Source organism: Anthonomus grandis, chromosome 12, assembly GCF_022605725.1.
Source record: "Anthonomus grandis grandis chromosome 12, icAntGran1.3, whole genome shotgun sequence".
Lineage (NCBI taxonomy): Eukaryota > Metazoa > Arthropoda > Insecta > Coleoptera > Curculionidae > Anthonomus > Anthonomus grandis.
In genome coordinates this window covers 17803882-17826363 of record NC_065557.1, presented here as the reverse complement: position 1 = coordinate 17826363, position 22482 = coordinate 17803882, and the positions used below count along the sequence as shown (strand labels likewise).

Sequence of the window (22482 nt, the reverse complement as noted above, 5' to 3'; positions counted from 1 at the left end):
TTTTTTTTTGTGTCATAATCTTCTTTTCTAACCTATTTTAATACATAATAAATATTGCTATTCGAAAAATTGTTGTTTTTTCATGCCCTGGTAAAATATGGGTTAAATAGATATAGCAAAACAAATGTCATATTCTTATTGCTGCTTTCTTTGTTTTAGAAAATGGCGCAAATTTTCAAGTCGCCGTTTCGTATTTAAGCGATGATCATCAACTTTGTTCTTTTAAATACGTTTCTAGAAAACGAAAAAAAAAACCATTTGGTTGACAGAAAATATTTAAATACTTATTTGAAAGGCATAGCATTAGCCCAAAATGCTAATGGATTCTTGTCTAAGGGTTTTTGATAAAATCCAGGAACCAAAAAATACAGATTTATAAAAATACGACATTATTAAAGAAAATTAAACTTATCAATTTCAATATCCTTTAGAATGTAACAAGTTCCATTTATTAATATTTGGAATATTATCAAGTCGGTCAGATAGTCTATTTTAATAATGAATTATATATTTACTTATTTCTTATTAAGGAAAGAAATTCTAGACTTATAAGACAGGGTACATAGTTATTGAAATAACCTGCTCTTCATTTGCTTCAATAAAAAATAGCTTTCACACTTTCCATATTATTTTATTAAAATAAGAGACTAGAAATATAATAACTATTCAAAAATGATGAATTTATACTTAAGGATAGAATAGTAAGAATAGGGTAAGTTACTGAAAACTACAAACACCCATACAGTTACACAATATTAAAATATACACACAGACAATATACTTGACAGATATTGAAGTTTTTTATCTTACAATATTACATTAAACTTACCATTACGACACACTTTATATTTGAATTATATTTAAATACTCACCAACTCCGCCGATTCCGAAACCAGGTGGTTGCATCGCTTGTGCAAATCCTGCAGACTGTTGCAGAGCGGCTTCGCCATTCGGAAGTCCTTGAGCCGGTATGGAAAGGTGAAGAGGGTCTATGAAATGATAAGCAATTATTTAGATAAAAGTAAGGATTTATTGATATAAAGTCTTAAATAGGTGTTAAAAATTGTTTAATATATTAAGTGTTTTCTTAATAATAACATTTATAGGTGAATTTTTTAAATCAAAATAAGAAAACCTTTGTACTACCGTGCGTAAAGTACTAATCTACACACTCTTCAGGGTTTACAAAGTTTACCTTTTTTATGCCGTGCATAAAAAATATTTCTTTTGTACACTAGTACGTAAAAAGTAAATCTGTCATTTATTTGGCATTTAATTTATATTTATTGCATTATTTTTATAATTTTCATTATTTCTCAAAATTGAATGAAAATTCACTGTAATTTTATTGTGGACAAAAAATTAGACACGGTAACGATCATATCAAACGTCATTCAGGCACGCGTGTGTATGTTTATTATAATAAGGATGCTTTATAATAAAAAAAATGTAAACTTATAGACAAAGCAAATAAAAATAATACACTAAAAAACACATTAAAATAAAAAATAAATACAAAACTTAACAAAATTATAAAAGGTCAAAAATAGTATCCGATTTGCATGTAAAACGTCCTGAATTCAAAACCGCTCAATGTTATATACATTTTTCGGTCTTTTTGTCTGCTTATGTTAGTTGTGTCAGAAGTTTTATAATATTATTATATTTTATATTTTTTACCTTAAATGTCTCCCTTAATACATTATTCAAATGTAAATGATATATTTAAGGATTATTATTTTAATCTTTAATAAATATTATTTAGAACAATTTAATTACCTTAAAATAGATTTTTTTTCCTATGCAATAGGCCAGTCGCACATTTAATACGAATTTGTATCATATGAAAGCCTATGATGCTATTCGTATAAATTAAGAGCGCACACTTTTTTGAAGAACCGAGTGACTGCGTGAAAAATATTTGAAAAGTGATGAATTTGGTGAATTTCATCATATTGATCAATTACTGTTTCATGGTTATACACGTATGTACAAAATAACTTTTAAATATACGCCGAACATTGTCAAAACTAACGTGACTAAATACAGTAACTTTCGCAATAGAATATCGCCTAAAGAACCATGAATTTTAACTTTGAGGTAAAGTAGTAAGGAAAAGTAAGGTAAGTAAAATATAGTTTTTTATTTGAACATTTTTATTCAAAACATAAGTTACATATATTAATTACTGGTATTTGGATTAAATTGCATGATATACTGAGATAGAGCACCTGTTGAGAATCGGAGAAATGGACAAACATATTCTTGCGATTGTCCTTGTGCTGAACTATTTTGTGACATACTGAGATCAATATTAATTAACTGGATCGAGTCACTAGATTGACGAAGCACCACCGCAGGAAGTACAGCATTTTGTTACTCTCTAAGAACTTGTTATAGTTTGGTTCCTTCCATTAATTTAGGATGTTGAGGAATATACTTTAAAAACAGTAGAACGCTTATTAGAAATTGGGCATATAAGGATCATTTGCAGTCGCTTGAAAGCACTTTAACTTTTTCTATTCAATCTGCAATAGTCTTGTTCTAATTGAACATTTAAAAGTTTTTGTTGGAATTTGTTTGTTACTTGATTCTGAAGATATACCGGGGAACGGCGAAAGCATATAACTGCTAGTTGTATTTGAACTATCTTCCCCATCAGAACACTCACAAATGTCTGGCATGCTCCCTTTTAGACATTGTACTTCGAAAAAATAGCAAAAGTAAAAATATAGCCATTTAGAATCAGGTTCTGATGTACTTGCTTGGCAAAATTTTTTGATCCTGACTTTCTTAAACTCTGTCCCGAAAATATCTCATAGACCTTGCCATTTATTTTTTAGCTCATCAACTGAAAAATAAAATAAAATTTGTCTTTTATTAGAGGTACCTAGCGACAGGTTCATCATTCAACTCGACTTTGACTCTTGCATATTCATTTAGGATTTCAGATAATACTGCTGCATCTTCAAAGCTAGTATAAGTGCAAACTACAGATTTATTATTATAGACGTTGGAGCCTATAGCAAAAAGAGTAGCGGTGCAACATTGTCTCTTCTAAATCTTTCAAGACAATTGGAAAATGGTGCTCTCAACGGAAGACAGGAAAAAGTATTACCAAGCACCGACATAGCTTTGCCTCACTTCTTAGTTGATGATGAACCTTACCTGTTAACGACATATCTCATGCGTCCCCCCAAGAAATGTGGGACCGGAAGACGAAATATTTAAAAAACACTTAACAAATTCAAATTAAGTTGCTGGGTGTGTCTTTGGTATTCTGAGCAGCAAATGGAGATTATTATTAAAAACAATTGAAGTAAATCCCGATCGTGTTGATGTCATAATATAATGTACCATCGTGCCGAAAAAAAACTGGGACATTAAAATTTAGGTAGGGAATTGTCTCCTAGTCTATTATAGTAAATCACATTCCTTGGGTATGATATGCATATTTACGCATTGTGAATTTTTGGAGTCTTAATAGTTACATATTTAAATAATAATATTGATACAAAACATTTTTATTTTTCGATATTCATTTTTATTTGGAACACATTTTATAAATGAACCAAGACTAACTATTATCTTTTTTGATAATAGGAATAAAAAATTATTAATACTTAATAAACGTACCGTTGGCATCAATTACAGCTTGCAAACGTCGTGGCATACTTAAAATTAAGTTTCTGTTATATTCTTCGGTTATTTGGTCCCATGCGTCATCTATTTTAGGTGTTGTTTTGGTGTGCATATTGATGGGCAAATTCTAATCTTCTCTCTTTATTTCCTTCAGTCAAAAATATTTTATTTGTTGCATAGCAACTTTTAATTTTCGAATTTCTTATCCTGCTATGAGCTGTATTAGCAGAACCAGGATAATGCGTGTCTTCTTTCGCCTTTATTGCTGTTTCAAACGGATTGTTTCTTAGAAACTAACTCTTTATCTTAAATGTTATTTGAAATTTTTGTCGACCAGAACCTGGATTTCTTACAATAGCTCCATATTGCAATTTTTGCCATAGCTAAGGAAATGGTATTTTTTATTTTTACTAATGCCCAACTCTTCTGCGATATTTCTTATAGGAAATCCATCCATCAGACGAGTGTATAATATCGCTTTTTGTTGAGGAGATAATGCAGGCATTTTGAAAGAACAATTTTGTTGATGCGGCTGTCACAAAATTAAATTAACTTTGACAACATCAAAATACATTATTCTAATAGACCAAGAGATTTAGGAGATTTTGCTGTCCCAGTTTTTTTTCGACGCGATATTAGATGTTTACTTCAGAACATTATAATTAATAAGGATTACATTTACGATTTGTCTATGAAAACACCACTGTCACAAACTAAAAATGGACTCATGACTGCAGAAGAGAATAGAACTACGACACTAACAACATCAGGGATGTACTTCAAAATTATTTTTCAAACAAGTTTGGATTATCTTCGGATATTGGCACTTTTACGTAAAACTAAGACGAATCCAGTCTACGCGCTGTCATAATACTTGGAAGGCTGTGAGCGTGCAAGTAAACTTCGTAGGAAAACGCGTCCAGTGTGCGACCGGCCTTATGTTATATTTTTAGACCATTTATTAAAAACCAAATTTGAGATAAACAGCATTATATAAATACGAAAGCATTTAATATTTTTCTAAGAATCACACTTCCAAATCAGCATTACATAAAATAATAATTTCGGCATTAAAAAGATTGTGACATTTATATCTTTTTACACATTAATGCACTCTACACCGGTTTCTTCAGAGAATAATCTGAATCAGGAGTTAAATAGCAATATTTCTTTCGAGCCATTTAAAAGTTAAAAAAAAGCTCGATAGCGATGTGGCTTCAATTTCTGGATAAGTCAAATCTTGTAAATGCTTATCAATATTAAACTATTGTTAAGCATGAGACCAAATTAACACAATAGATTATCATAATAGTGTCTTTAATTAGTTAATCGCTTTGATTCTTAACCTTGTTCCAGTTTTGTTTGCATGGCTTACCTTTTTCGCTAGTAGCATGACTGTGGTGCCGCGGTTATTTCAAAACACATAAAAGGATAAATATTTTTACCCTAAATACGACATAAAGCTCTTCCTTTATCAAAAACTACATCATAACTCAGAAAACATGATTATTTTTCTTACTAGAAAACAAAATTTTATTTAAACTAAAGCCATTGCTACATCTTAAACCTTGTTAATAATTAATTAATTAATTAGATTTGATCAGCTATATACTGGAGTTAATCTGGACAGTCAAATCGAATAAAAACGTGCATTCAGCGTAATAAATTAATTGACATCTACCTAGCGCTTTAGACTATGACTTATGCTTCATTAAATGAACGACTCTACCTAAACCAACCTACAAAAAAACCAAAACACCTTCGTTACACAAATGATCCTCTTTTTTTGAAAACTTATACACTCAACAGAACATTAAGGCTCAGTGGGCAATACGATGGATTTGTAAACTTCGGTTTTTGTAGTAGAGCTGTCCTTTTAACCAAGTCATAGCCCCGATGATGGCCTATGGACGAAAGCACTAGACAGATGTCAATATATTTCTTACGCTGAATACGTGTTTATAATACATTTAACTTTCCCTTGTTAATAATTTCCGAATTTCTTATTGAATACTTACGCGGTGGAGGAAAATTTTGTGGCGCAATCGCATTAGTATAAATTGATTCTTGTCCGTTGACTTGTGGTCCGTTAGGAGTTTGAGCAGCCATAGTAAACGTCGGCATGGTCGGGGATGGTAAACTTGGGATACTTCCATTAACTGGCTGTCCGTTTCTGTCTACTGGAGGGCCTACTTGTACTTCTGCATATTCTGGAGCTAGAATAAAAAGTAAAATATATTTTGTATCGAACATATCCAAAAACTCATATTAATATAAAGTTATAATGTTTTTTGGAGTTTTACAGCACCCGGAAGTTAAATACATCATGCGTCTAGTCTTGAGATAAAATATAGCTAAATAGTTTAATTACTAAACTATTTGTTTTATATAAATCATTTCGACAAAATCGTATAAAATATTTTAATAAAATAAATTTTTGATTTATTTTTTAATGGTTTATGAAACAAAAAAAATATACCTAACTCAGATGAGCCAGTTTAACTGGTTCATTGAGTTTCAATCACTTTTAAAAAAATCATTTGGAATATCTCCGGTCTTCTATATAACATAGAAATAAAAGATATATAATAGAGGATTGAATTACATATGACTATAAATTAATTATTATTTATTAAAAATAGAGGAAATATTTTTATTAATATATCGGTAATACGTAACCTATAGAATACTCTTTTGACCAAAAACTTGCGTGGCATAATTTAGTAAATTGCATAAAAATTAAAGTAAAAAAAAAGAAATAAATCATAATTTTATTTAATAAATAATCAGTAGCTTGTATTTTTTTATTTAAAAGTCTTAAATAAAATTCCAGCATAAACCTTACATGAAAAATTATAATATAATAATAATAATAATATCTTTCTAACTACATTAGTGTATCTTTAAAAAGTTAAAGCATTTATTTAGATAAAGCATTTTATTTATAAACTTCCTTGAAAATATTCCCAAAGACAAGAACTAAAACAACTTACTTTTTCGTTAAAGCACTCTGAATTCAAAAACAAAGGCAGTAAGACCGAATTTCCTCAGTAAAGTTCCTGAGCACTTCTATTTATTTATTACGTTATTTATCTACTGATTCCAAGAAAATAGTTCACCTTACAAAAATAATAAAATTATAATAGGTTATTAAATTTTCAGACAAAAAAAAAGAGTTTAAAACCTAATCATTAGTTTAAAAAAATTATGGATAAAAAATGTCACTGTCAGATAAAACATAATTTTTGTTACAGATAATTTTTAGAACAAATTTTTGCAGCTTTAAGTTGGTCCAAATGAGTATTGCTTAACCTATTCATACAACAATAATGACGGTAATACTAAGATACAAAAATTGTATAGTTTAGAATATACAATTTTTAATTGATTTAAATTAAAGCTTTTTTAATTTCAGAGAACTGTCATATATAAGGGACTTACAAGTGACGTAAACTCTATTTTATATTGTGAAGAATGTATTTCTTTCAATTTAAATTTTGCACTTTTTTTGAGCTTGTCAGACTTTACTACAAAACTTTGTCCAAACTTAAAGAAAGAAAGTTAATTTCTTAAATATTTTTTTTCTTTTTAAGGGATAAATTTGATTTTACTTGTTACTCTAAACATCATCATAACTTTCTAAGTAGGCTCTAATATTAAAAAAAAAATTAATTATTGTTGACTCTTAATTAAAAAAAAAATAATTAAAATTCTAAATTAATGAAAAGAAAAGTTTTTTAATAATAAATTTCGATAAATGTTTAATCATATTGACTACAGTATTAATATTAAATGCCTGTTGGAAAAAAGAACTGTTTTGGCTGCAGCTAAACCCAAATAAAACATAAGTAAAAACAAATATGCTAGTAAATAAATGGCCGTATATCATTTACATATTAAATGAGAGTACCTTATATAATCTAATGATAGTCAAATATTTTCATTCCAAATACTGAACTGTCAATGTAAATAATGTGGCCATACAATATATGATAGGGTTTTAATGTTAACTCTATAATATTTCCTCATGCCAGAAAAACAAAATGTGGGTTTAAATTCGGATTACTATTTATTCGGTTAATTAAAAGAGTGACTGCTCCCTCTAGGTTTAAAACAGTTATTTAGCCGACAACGTAATATATTTAATAAAGGGCGGTAAAACCCTAATTAACACACGTTTTATTTACAGCATGTTTCCACGACCATTTATTATTTTTAAATGCGTTTGTGTTTATGTTTCGGTTTAAATTAGCGGTTTTAGGTTAATACAAAATAAAGCACCAAACTGAAAATGTATCAACATGTATGACCAGTTGTTATTTTTGCTAAAAGATAATTAAATTTATTTCTCTAAAGTAAAGCCTAGATGTTTTTGTAATTTTTGCCCATTTGGCAATTATTTGAGTTTATTGATTTTATCGTAGAATGATTGGTGATTTTTATGTGTTGCTGTGACATATGTGACCATATGTGTATTTTTCCAAAAATTGAAACTTAATTCAAAAACCTTAAATAAGGTAATATGAAAAGCACAACTAAAATAGGGAATAGTCTAGGGGACAAACATAGTAGTAGACAATTAAATGAAAATTTGGAAAATATTGAAAATAAGCAGATCTGAATTCATTTTGGAAATAACGATAAACATTAATTTCTCAAAAACACAAAAATTCATCGTAGTTTACTGAATCTAATAACGTAAGATAATTTAAAGATTCAAACCAAATAACAAATTTAAAAAAAAATTTTGTATATTAGGAGTAGAAATATTTAATTTGAACACTTAAGCAATGCAATATCAAAAGTGCTATGTGAGCTGTTAATTGATTAATTTGGATACCTGTATTTTAATATTGGGGTTGTGTGTATGTTTTCTAATTAATAGACCCTTAGTCTTGTTGTACCAATGTTCCATTTCATGATTCAACATCTCAATTTATTTCTGTAGCCTTAAAAAAAGGCCTAATATGGGCCGAAACATTGGCATTAAGGAAATTTTAAAAGGCTTGGAGTTTAATTTATATATCATGAAAACTAAAATAACTGTTTTTATCCAGATTAATTAGTAAATATATTTTTATTAACATCCAAAGATACTATATTAGAATATTAGAAACCTAAATATCTTGGTCAATTTTATACGTTTGGCAATTATTTGGAGATATTGATTTTGTATTAGAACGATCAGTGATTTTTATAGGTTGCTGCTCACCCACGTCCCTTTTTTCTGACAATGGATAGGACCGTAATTCGTAATAAATATAAGCTTTTTACTTGGAATTTTGTCCAATAGGAACATCTTTAATTCAGTTGTTGTTTAACTTTTAAATAAGATTTGCAGCAAAAAAAGTGATGTTTCTTATTTCATTCCGATTTGTGGATAAATTTGTAAAAAGTTATTCTTTAGGAAAAATTTCATTTTGAGCTTTATCCTTCTTGTATTAATATCATAAACATAAAGTCGTAAATAACTGACAAAATAGAAGTCCAAGTTGGGTAAATATTAATGTTAGTATAAGGACATTTTATATTGGTTCTTATGAAATAATCTATTTATAGAAATCTAATAATATAATGCATATCGACCATTCCATAATACAAAATAAATAGCAAGAAACCCGGATATAAGAGTATAGTACTAAGCTATTTTTAAATATAGATATATATTCTACAGTTTAACACAAAAGTAATGACAAAAATGTATCAACTATAAATGGTGTATTATAAAAATAATATTATACGATTGATCAATTAAACAATTTTTTACATTTCGGTATAGGTTATAAAATTCCAAACTTTAATTATATTTCGTTTTCATCCAAAATATTATGAACTATTTTTAAAAATTGAATAAGCTACTCAAATAAAATTGTAAATGGTACTAAAGCAAATTTATAGTCGTCGCCAGACATAATCGTCAATCTGCATTTTACCTATCACATACCGATGAGAAATTTTTTTTTTAATTTTTTCTTAAGCCATAAAAAAGTTTTGCTGCCCTATATTTACGTAACTAATAATATTTAATTAGAAAAATAGATTTTTGCAAAACTGTACCAAGAAAAATTGCTTTTCCTTAAGCAAAATATGTAATGAATATCAAAGTTGCGGTACTGCATCTTTGCTAAGTACATTTCAATAATTTCTGACAGATAATTTATAATTTTTGTACTTTTCATAAATAGATCGTTTATTTTAACATTTAAAAAGAAAGCTAAAATATAAACATACATATGTACATAATAATAATATGCACTTAATAAAAAACAATATATTAATTTGAATAGCTTCTAATAGGTATATTTCGCTAAAAATCTTTTCTGTGATCAAGCATAACCTCATTTAGATTTTTTTTAAATGTTGTTCCTTTTCTTTTAGGGAAAACCGCGAGGTTCATGCAATTGTTCTAGCAATTTCATACTCGAATAAAATCTAAACATTTACTTGGTTCCTATTCGAAATATGACCTTTTAAAAAGGAAATAATATTTGCCTCGGCGATCGATTAACTGAGCAATGTCTTTAAGGTAGACTCGATATACTTTTTATTTTGATACAAATGATTTAAATTTATAAAAACCTGAAAAAGCAATGTTCTTAATTTTACCTGAATCTGAATTTTTATAAGATCAACTAAAAAGGAATCTAAATGCCAGAGTAACAAATTTTATTTTATAAATAGCCGCTAATTCAATGTGATTAAAAAAAAATCATTAGTTTGGCTGGGCAAACATCTATAATTCCTATCCTTAAGACTCACCGATTTACTGAGCTTATTCTAATTTAGAGGAATATGTTTGAATGGTGCATTCATACATATTTTTCTAAATTACATATTTATAAAATATATTAAAACCTAGCAAGGAAGTATATAGTACCCATTTAAGTTATGCATATATGATAAATTCAATATTACGATAGTGCAAATATTGTCATATTTTAGAATAAAAAATTGTATTCAAATAATAATTTGAATATTAAAATGCAAGTTTTTATTAACTAAGAAATAAAACCTGGAGCTGATAAAAAGAACTAGATTAATGATGGTCGCAAGGGTTTGAATTGGTACGTACTACACAAACGGCTACAGAAAAAGCTAAGAAAGCCTTAACTTAGATTCAAGATATCAAAGACAACACAAAATAAGCAAACCTAGCAAGGAAGTAAATAGCAACCATTTAAATTGTGCATTCATGATAAATTCACTATAGTAGTATCGAAAATATAGTCAACATTTAACATAAAATAATAGTATTAGAATAATTACTTAAACATTAAAGAGCATTTTTTTGTTAAATAATTTTAACAATAAGTTTCTATTAACTAAAAAATAAAACCTGGTTAAATTAATTTTAAAATAAGTGAAGATTTGCGATGCGCATTATATGTATTAAATTAAGAACATAAAATTGGAGGTTAAACTAGAGAAGAAGAACTACACTTTAGGTTATTGCAGGGGTTTAATAAATTAAGTATCAATTAAACAGCTATAGAGAGAGCTGAGAAGGCCTTGAATCAGATTAAGAATTTTAAAAGTAACGCAAGGATTTTATTATGAATTTCACATGAAAATAGGTAGACATTTTCATATAAATATCAAAAACTACTATAAAACTGTGGCATAGATACATGCTAGACTATAGTAAAAAATATAATTTTCTAAAGAATACTGCAAAGAAAAGTATATTATGGAGAAGTATTGAATTAATTTTTTATTTAGTTAGAAGTCTGAAGAGGAAATAGGAGGGGAGAAGAAAAAGAACAGCAAAAGGTATATTAAAATGTAAATACGTGTAATTTAGAAGTCTTTCAATTCTTCATCCCTGAGAACTCGTACATCAGGACAGACGTTTAATATAATGTTCTAAATCTAAGCAGATTCTTCTCATTTCTAGTAACTCTTAAACCGCATTTCGAAGTTGAGTTAAGTCATTTGGCAAATTTTATAAATTTACAGATTCATACTTGTAAAACGTATAGTAAAAGGATGAAAGAAGAAAAGAAACAATTTCATTTAAAAACTCATGCGTCATCGTTATTCTTTCATCTTATATCAAACAAAGAATTTAAAAAATTGTATATATATAAATTTTATCTCGATTCCTTACCAAAATAAGCCTTATTTATTACAGGCTAACTTCCACTAATCCAAATGTTTACCTCTTCAAAAGATGTAAAATATTTTTCTGATTGTCTTCCCGCATTAATTGGAATAAATGATTGATGTATTCTAAATATCATTGCATGTTACAGGATTGTCATTTTAAAATATAACTTTCTCGAGTCTTTGGGTGTTTTCTGGATATTTTTTCTTTAATCTCTGTTTAATTCGTTTAGCTGTTAATGACATCATTCACCAGTAATCGTTACACTATATTTTAGCAATTAATAATACACAGCACCCTCACTTTCCTAAACAGTAGACAGTATAACCGTGTTTCCGTTTCCAATTGCAAACATTGTTTGGCCGACCTGGATCCTTAATATAGAAATCACCACTTTTAAGCCGTTGAAAGCATCGTTGATAAATTTTTTTGGATTGGACTGTTTACCATAAGCTTGAACTAATAATCGATAACTTTCAGCAGCCGTTCTCAAATCAAATTAAAAAATTAGTTATCCCTATACTATAAACTAGTATAGTTAAGTTTATTAGTTAAAAAAGGCTATCCCATAAATCGTCTTTTCCTTATATAAAATTTGACATTTTTAGGACAAAACAAAGTGGCTTTTAATCACATCTATTTACTATTCAAAACAGAGTAGATGTCACTAGTGTTTGGCCACTAAGATACCAATAACGCCATCTCCAAGCAAAATGTTTCCTGAAACTCCATTATTAACTCAAAGAGTGAAGTTGCTCTTCTACGTTTCCCATTAGTGTAGCTTTGACAAAATATATAAGTACAACAATTTCAGCTACTTATTTTATTAAGTCGTAGTAAAGCACATTTATGCTTAGATGCTCAAATTAAAAAAAATTAAAAATTATTTGTCTGTAATATTAAAAATACTAATATAATCTCATGTTAAATATATAAGCTTACCATTTGCTGGAGGAACAACCGCATTCCCGATTCCACTTATGCTATTAATAGCGTGAGTGGGTAGCTGGGCAATAGCTCCCATTGGATTTATATAAGTACCCTGTGCAGTTGCTGCTGCCATTATAGCTGCTTGTTGCTAAAAGAAATTAACATATTTAAAACTGTTATATGATATTTGGGGATTAACCCCTAATAAAATGATCAGAATTACTAAAAAAACATATGTGTTTGAGAAATGATTTAAAATCTATTTTTATAGACCAGTGCTTATCATAGTCCCTAAAAAAGTTAAACTATACAGAGTTAATTTTTTTCTGATAAAGAGATGGTTTTATTTTATTTATAACAAAATAAAATAAAATAAAATAAGGAAAATAAGCGTGTAAGTATCTATAAGATACAATTTTTTTTTCTCGACCACTTAATCGTTCATTAAAAAAACTTTACAACTTCTATAGTTAAAAATAGTACATTGTCTTACAAAAGCTAAAATTTATATTATGACCCAAATATTTTCTTTTTCTTACTTGTGCGTACGCCGCTCCATAGGCACCGAATTGATTAAAAACAAAGGGATTAAGGAGACTCATGTTTCCAGCCATTTGCTGCATTCGTCTAAGCTGTCTTTCTTTTTCTGTGTCCGCAAATTTCACCACTAAGCTCGAAGAGGCACCCTGAAAAAAGAAAGGATCGGATGTTAAATAATTGTGTGTTATAAAACAATTAAATGTGGACATTAAAGAGCTTAAGTGTTTTTAAAAAAGAAAATAAATATAGATATAAGGATTATATATCTATATCCATATATATGTATATTTAATGTAAAACAGCATATACAAAATAACGCTGCACTTATTGGATATTTTTAGAATTCCAATATGTCTGATTCTCAATTATTAAAAGCACCTGTGATTTAAACCAAATGTCTCAAGAACCAACATTACCTCATTTAAGTGTGACTTGGGATCAGTTTACTTACAAAACCAATTGTTAAGCACTACATCAGTTACTAAATTCTTAGGCATTCAAAACGATAAATAACTAAAGTATAAAAAACATATTGAACAACTGAGTAGAAAACTTGCATCAAACTGCTTTGCAATTGGGATAATCTCGAATGAGTTAGTTAAAGATACCACCAAACATGTTATTGGGCTTCTTGTTCTAAATATTTAATGCAATCAGTATTTGCCTGTCAGAATAAGACAGATTTACCAGGCTAACAGATTTAAAAGGGAAGTCAAGAGGTTGCTTGTTGTAAGAATTTATTATGATATTAAAGAATATTATAATGATACCTTTTAATGTATTTAGTTCCTACTGGTATAAGTGTGATTGTGTTGTTTTTAGCTTTAGGTCTTATCAACACTTTATTTTATTTTTATTTGTGTGTATATTTCACATATTTCTTGTTATTCGATCTCACCTACTATTTTTTGCAAATTTTAAATTTGAATTTAAATTAACTGCGAATTTTTAATATTAAAGTTAAAAAGACCTTGTAAAATAAATAACAATATTTTTTAAGTTGACTTATATTAAAAATTGTTAATGCTACCAAAAAAGAAAAAAATAAATGCAAAACTATATATCTATAAAATAATCCTGAACTGCAGTCTAAATAACTAACTACTAATATTAAGAGCTTAGATTTAAACTCATTATTGCAGTGATGTTATATAATCCGATAATAATTGGAGCTTAGTTATATGCGTCAATAGGCGTTCATTATTTCCCTGCCATTCAATTCGGCATTAATTCTAATCCAACTAATTGTTAAGTTAACATAAAATGTTATGTTAAAATATATTACCATAATTATTTTCGTTTTTGGCATTGGACTATTCGGGCAGCACCAAAAAATCATTTAATTAATTTGGAATTATCATTTGTAAGTAGTTTAATTATGGTTTAATAATGTATTAGGGTCAAACATAATATAAGATCTCTTATTCACTCAATTGCACAAATATTAAAAAAAAAAACATTCAAAACATTAATAGTTTTAAATGTCCATTAAAAAGATACTTCTAATTTACTATATAACCATTGGAGAATAGCTAAAACGTAATATCAGTATTAACATAATATTTTTTTTCTAAATTATCCGCATATCCAATTAAGTTATGCTTAATTGGATATGTAATTATAATTAAGTTATGCTATACAGGGCGTTTCTAAATATCTTATACAAATGGGAAAGGAACATTATTTGGATTATCTTGCGATTAAAGTTTATTAGAAATATCTGTAAGCGGTTCGTTACTGATCTACAAGGTGTTGAAATAGAAAAAAAGTTTTTTTAAGGGGAGTTTTATTTATAAAGTAGGTTACGACGTAAGGAATATAATATTTTACATCTAAAACGATAGCCAAAATCTACAGGGTAATTTCTTCCATAAATCTAACTTAAAATAAATTAATTTTATAATAAAAGTGACTTCGTGCAACTGATGTACTGGCCTTCGATCTTCTTCTCATTGTTTCTCATACTCTTTGAAACATCCCAGGAATATTTTTTAGGGTTTTAAATGTATTTACATTCTTTATATAGGTCATATAGTTTTTGTATATAGGTTGTGTATCCAGTGCGGCTCTTTGTCCCTCCCCTCTTATCGTTTGAATGCACTTATATAAAAATTTGAAATTTGGCACACATCATTAGCAACTAAAAGACAACTTTTTGGTCTCTACATTTTGCACAACCCTAAAATAAAGTTTTTTGATTTTGCATTTTAAAGTTTTTGGTTTTTTTACTTTTTTTTTGTTCGCCGCCAATTTGGAGTTTTGCAAAATGAGCTAGGGACCAAAAAGTAGTATTTAGGTTGCTAATGATGAGTGCCAAATTTAAAATTTTTATATAAACGCATTTAAAAGATAAGAAGGAGGGGGAGACAATTAAGAGCCGCACTGTATTTTGTATAACCTGGTTTTGTATATATTAGAGACTGTAGATGCCCCCAGAAAAAAATAGGCTTTTTATGTCAGGGTGTTTAGGGAGCTCCAATGCATTTGTATACTTAAATGCTCTAGCCAAAATATCTGACATGTACTGTGGCGACGTCATGCATGTAGCACAATAAATGCCTCAACAAAATGGGTTAGTTCTCAAATGATAAAGGCAATTCGTGGATATTCACATTATCCTTCACCCAGTCAACACGTGGTTGTACTTTATCCTTTCATATCCCTCACATTTCGTTCCTAGACTTTTTTCTAACCTTAAATAGCTAACACTGGGTGGTAGCTCAACCTATTTGCGAGGGTAGCCAGACTCCATGATGCATCCGTCATGGAAGAAGGATCACGATGTATTAAAGAATTAAGAATTAAGAAAGTTTTCGAACTCTGGCTGCACAAAGAGCGTAAATACTTGGAAAGATCTAGAAATACCCGCAGGTACACCTTTTATGAAGAAGATCGACTCTCAGCAACTAAATACTTATAATGAAAATGTTGAATTATCGGGTTCCATTTTATTTGGATAGCGCTTTATGTACCACCTTTCTTGTATATTTCTGTTTGAAAGCCCATTGATGAAATGCACCTTAGCCATTTGAAAATTTATATAAATTGCTATTTCAATGAGATTGAGGAATAGTTTACCTCAATAATCCCATAATCTATTTAGGGATATTAAAGAAATTACTTCTAAGCAAATAAGTTCTAAGGAAAAAAATAGCATGAATACATAAATCATTTCATATCTAAATTTGAGTATTGACTATCAAAAGAAAACTTAATAATATTAAAATAAATATATATTTTTTTAGTTAATGCATAACTCTTTGACTTATTGATTTTATGTAGTTATGACCTTCGTTTGTACACGTTATTTAGGTGCACCCTTTACAACGCCTAAAATCTAAAAACTGAACTATAACTTTAATATTTAACCGAAGCATACATAATAGATCTCATCAAGCACGGTATGTCATTCTCATAATTAGTAAATATTTGTTTCACAAACCTCTGCGAGGGCTTACTAAGTTAATTTACAGTATAAGCAATAATAGTATTATCAGATATACTAGTACAAATCCATGAACATATAGATATGCAATATAATTGTGTGTGACCTATAAAAATTTCTATTCATTTTATTAACTATTACAGGTTGCCCCAACTCTATTTACACACGATTTTTTTGTTCCGGTATATGATATAAAAAAAATTAAGATAAAAAGTGTTTGTTTAGAAATACTAATTTTGTTGACAGTATTGGTAAATGTGTCTCCCAAACAAGGTTTTTATTAGCAAGAAAGATTTTTAAATCAAATGCCCTGCATATTTTTCCGAATTTTTACTCTTCATTTAATTCTACATTAAAAATACACTATATTACTATAGTATATATAATAATACACTATACGACAAATGTTGATGGTTTTTGAGATAATTGCTTATTATAATCATATTATTTAATTCTTATTTAATCTACTATTAATACAGCTTAAAACGATTATAAAAAAAGAATAATTTAAAAAAATTATAGTTAATGTTCAAATTGCTGACCGTTCTCGGTTTGACAGAGTTGGTACCGTGTTATTAGCTCACGTGTAAATTTTGTTTTTTAAATCCTCCAAATTTCTCAGCTCTTTAGTGTAAATTTGTCCCTTAAAATAAGAAGATATCCCCACAAAAAATCTAGCAATGCTAAGTCAGGGGACTGGGCTGGCCACCTGATAGAACCCTTTATTTCCGATCGAGTACCTTCCAAATCATCAAATAAACTATTAAAAAAATATCTAAATCTTAAGTAAAAATAAACAAATCATAAATTTTAGGTATTTTATTTACATAGCATACTGCCAACAAAATTAGTATTTTAAAACAAACACTTTTTATCTTACTTTTTTTTCATATCATATCCAAGGGGCAGAAAAAATCTTGTGTAAATAGACTAATTTAAGACCTACTTATTCTGTAGACTATATAGTTGTGTAAACAAGGCAGATAAATAAAAATCGCAGTTACTTATTAAACACGATGCTTCATGGATAACAACTACACGCCTTTTCCAAAAATTTTATATTTTAATATTTAATCTTAAATTTAATTTATTTGTACCCGTACTTAAAAGAACATGCCCTCAATTTATCATCGATTTAAGATTATAACCTGATACAAAACACATTTATCGTTATTTCAGCACATTGACGGTTGGCGTATTTTATTTCTTTTCTTCCAGCTATAAACTTCCGATACATTTAAGAAAAAATCTAAAGGGGTCCTAAAACTTTTATCTGCCGCATAACTCTATATCAGAAAAAAAAACGCCATTCGAAATGTCTAAAAGTAGTTTTCAAGTAAATCCAACACTGATCCTTTCGGAGCAAATCAATTGGCGTGGCTTTGAGGAAAGGATGATGAGCAAAATGGAACGAAGAAGTTGAGATGAACAATATCCTTCTCTGACAAGGGCCCAGGACAGGATCGACTTGCGAATATTTTTGTTTTATTATTAAATATAATATATACACTATTTTATTTTTTTATTTTATAGGTAATATTCTTATAATTTTTCTCTTTAAAGTTTTTGATAAGAGTGTTTTCCGGTCAATCTGTTTAGTGTCTATAGTGCTAAATAGAACATATGACCAATACTAAAATATACATCAGCTAGATCTGATTGAAATATGAGGTTAGGAGTTATTATATTATTATTTAATTATTAGAGTATTATTATTTTGTAATATTTATCAAACGATTTAAAAAATCAAATCAGATTTTTATGGTGTACAGTTCACGTGAGAAACTTATTGATGTGACGCATACCCCGAAGGCTGCTAGAAGAAATTTAACGTCTAGAATTTGTTGTCAACGGTGCCCTGAAAGAAGACATCTGCAAACCACAAGTATTTTAAAATCCAAAGAACAGATTCGAAAAAGGAGCTATTGAGGATTAAAGGAAAAAGGTTTTGCTTTAAAACTTTTTGCTCTACCTCGTATAGTTTAGGCGTTATCTTTGCCTATGGTTGATGTTCCATCTAGAAGAAGATTGACTTACCGAAAAAATTGCCAACAGTAATTTATTTTTGTGACATAGCAACCCCCTATTTTTTGTACTGTCGGATTAAAAATAAAGGTAAGTTTATCTATCTTGAGAATTTATAGTTTTCGAAATACCCGATTATTGATGTATAGAAACAGCAAACATGTCATCAAAATGCAGCCCTGGTAAAATTCAGATTAAATTGCATAAGCTTATATTTTACATATGTAAATATGTCTTCTATATATATATTTTTTTTTTGGTTAAAAAAATCAAACAGAAATAATAAACTGCCATTATTTGTATACAACAGACGAAACCGGAATTAAATCCTCAATTGAGGTTCGAATTCGCTTTTAATGTCAACCGACCTACTGCGGAGAAATAATTTCTCATCATCTGTTAGATTGACTCAAAGGATCCGTCTCTGTCTCAGCGAGGCTACGCTCCATCGCCCAAGCAAATCTATTAGAAATCGTTAAATCCCAAGTTCGGGGGAACGCTATTCAATTCTGTTAGATGCTGCCGTTTCGTAAAGGCCCCAACAGACAACCTGTTATTGAATGCCCAGGGTTACTGATTGTCAAGAATTCGCGCAAAATGTCATCGCAAAATACCGCACAATAAAATGTTTTAAATTTCCCGGCTTCCACAATAAAATCATTTAATGGAAACGGATTGAAATATAATTTGAACATTTTCGATATATTTTATTTTTATTTAGTTGAGCTCGACACTAATGCAGACAAAAACAGTGTTGGAGTATATTGGTAAAAAGTTCTTAATTTTTTTTGTTAAACATATGGTGTCGTCTTGCGTAATGAACTAAAATTGAATGGACCATGGTGCATTGCTTGATCTATAACAGCCATCTTATCCATCTTATGACATAACTGACAAAATGACTAATTTGGGAGCATTACAAATGCTAAAAAAATGAGAGAGGTCGATTGTTTTCATATAATTTATATTTCAAGTTATTTACTTGCTTGGAGAAGGCAAAAAGCCAAAGAGTGTTTTGTCTTTGTTTCTCCAAGTAGGCAAAATTTTTTAACTAAAATATTTTACTCCTCTAATATTACTAATAGAGTGCATAAACACTAAACATATTAGACATAACAAATTACAAAATTTAAAAAGGCTATGATCAAACCTTTTAACGTAATATAATTTTAAGCAGTAAGTTTGTCTTACTTTTTTATTTTCCAATGTTTTTTTTTTATCAAGGATTTTGAATGTGAATTAACAGATGCCTTAAATTATGTAACCAGGGTGCTTCATTAAGGGCTACAAGGCCAAACTAAAGTGTTAAAAGTAAAGTTCTTCTGCTGGTAATAAGTGTAATTACTACAGTCAAGAAAAAAGAAGTTATGTTGAAAGAACAACTCAATCAAAGTTACAAAAAATATTTAAATATCGATATTCCCACATCAATTCTAAATATGTTTGGATTAACACCTTTTTGCCAATCATATGGTGTCGTCTTGCTTAATGAATTCCCGGACTTTAAATGAATTTTTATTCTTAAATAAGAATTAATTATTTTGACTTACCAAAATGATTAATTTGGGACCAGTATAAATGCTAAAAAATATTAAAGAAATCGTTTGTTTTTATATATGTTTCTTAATCGAGATTTTAACTTTCCATAGAAAAGGCTAAAAAAGAGTCTTACAAAAGAGTTTAACAATTTTTTAACTAAAATGTTTTACTCCTCTGATATGGCTAATAGAGTGCATATTATATAATAAGTATATTAGACATACTAAATTATAATATTATTATGAACATGTAAACACCTTAATTATTCTCCTAGTTATTGTACTATTTTACTCGTATCCTATAGTTAACATGATTCGTAGGGTTTATTTAGGGTTCTCTACTTACTTTGGTTTAATATTTTCATCTATAATGTCTAGTTTTTAAATAGTTCAACTTGTTTGAGGGCCCTATTTTGGCCGCAATTTAGGTTATATTATTGTAAATCCTTATATTTTAAATTTTTTAGAATTTATATACTTGCTTGCTTTGACTGTCAGTATTCTCCTGAAATTATTGGTCTTTTTCGGCAAAAACAATGACGGAATTTCTAAGTATTTCGAAATTGTTCCAGCAGGATTTAAAAAGGACGCACTTGGTGAAATTTTATTCAGTTTTAATTGTTTGGTCAGTTTTTATCTTGGAAACAATTAAACGACAGCCAAGGCGAGTTAGGTTAGGCGTCAAAAACTCTATTGACGTTGCCAATAAAAGGGTGCTCCTGAATTTTATTACAATATTTTAAAAGACTATGATCAAATCTTTTAACGTAATTTAATTTTAAACAGCGAATCCATCTTACTTTTTTCTTTTATTTTACGATTTTTATCAGGGATTTTAGATGTGATACATTCACTGTACCTTAAATTGTGTACATAGGCTGCTTTATTAAGGGCTGCAAGGTTAAACTAAATTGCTAAAAATAAACTTTTTTTGTCGGTAATAAGCGAAATTGCCATGGTCAAGAAAAAAGAAGTTATGCTGAAAGAACATCTCAAAAAAGTTACAAATAAATAATTGAATATCAATATTCTTATATCAATTCTACATGTATTTGTTATAAAATATTGAATTTGGATAGAGGAGCAGCGGGAAAATCTATAAACGTCTAATAAAAATATTTGTAACTTGATTGACCTCAACAAAATTTACAGAACTTTATCTCATTTAAGAAACGAAGGTTTGGTAGTTAAAAGGAAAATGTTGGTAAAATGTAAAGGGGTTTTTAACTTTTCAACGCCTGCTTTATTGCAGTTTTTTAAAAATAATTGCTTTTCTCAATATTTAATACTACTTCTCGCTCCAACAGATAAACTATTGAAAATATCTATTTAAATATTTAAAATTTTTTAAAACAGGCATTATGCTTGTGGATTAATTTATAATAAATCAGTTATTGTTTTTAAATTTTCAGAGAAGATAAGTTTTTAAATAATGCCACGCATTTCAGTGTGATATAGTGTTATTAAAATTTCAGGGCAGGTCTCTATTGGATCTCTTTTATCTAAAACACAAACATTTGATTCATATAATTCATTAAGTCTTACTCATTACTCGTCACATATTGTGGAGAATGCTCTTACAATATCGACTATATAGTTTAAAAGATATGGCTTAAGACCTAGGCTCTCCTTAGGACAGCAGGTAACATACGGTGGTATGTTCGCAATAACTACATTTCCAAAGATACCGCGTAGACAACACTTAAGGTCAAACGCGACATTCAATGACTGCCCAGATCCAAACTCCTTTAGAAGGAGGAACCACCTAGAAGAGGATATCTCCGGCCGATAGGCACTACCAGGCCCACCAAGACAATCCGGCCTACCACGACCACCTGACCCTCCAGAACTACCCGGCCCTTTAAGACCACCCAACCTAAAAGAATCTGACGTCCCGAGCAGGACAACACGTGCAACAGGATAGTAAGACAAAATCTGATCCTAAAATATGTTCTTTTTCCGTTTCAGGATGAGATGATCCAAGCCTTGCTTAATGTGTACTGCGAGGTAGAGGGATGATTTTTTTATGTCTTATTACGTCGCGTTTTTTTTATGAGTCAGGCTGGTCAATCTGAGGTTTTGTTATAAGCATTAAGTTTATCTCAGAATGCCTTTTCGAACGTTTTAAAACAAAAATATGAAAAGTCAGATAAATAACTTTGCAGGGCACATCTGCATGGTGAGCTTTGTCGATTTAAACAGAACCCTAGATATATTTGAGTTTTTAGTTGTTGTTTTATGCAACCGCTCTATTTACA

At 29.0% G+C, this 22482-nt stretch overlaps 1 protein-coding gene across 16 annotated transcripts in view; it reads right to left on the bottom strand.

The window, feature by feature from the left end:
• Positions 1-22482, bottom strand: part of LOC126743099 (CUGBP Elav-like family member 4) — an 885098-nt gene that overhangs the window by 25418 nt on the left and 837198 nt on the right. For all 16 annotated transcript variants that reach the window (XM_050450048.1, XM_050450052.1, XM_050450047.1 and 13 more), the window contains 4 exons: positions 13216-13362; positions 12689-12824; positions 5661-5858; positions 873-989 (listed from right to left, as the gene is read on the bottom strand). In XM_050450048.1, the coding sequence (XP_050306005.1) occupies positions 873-989; positions 5661-5858; positions 12689-12824; positions 13216-13362 (598 nt within the window). The remainder of the gene's footprint in view (positions 1-872; positions 990-5660; positions 5859-12688; positions 12825-13215; positions 13363-22482) is intronic.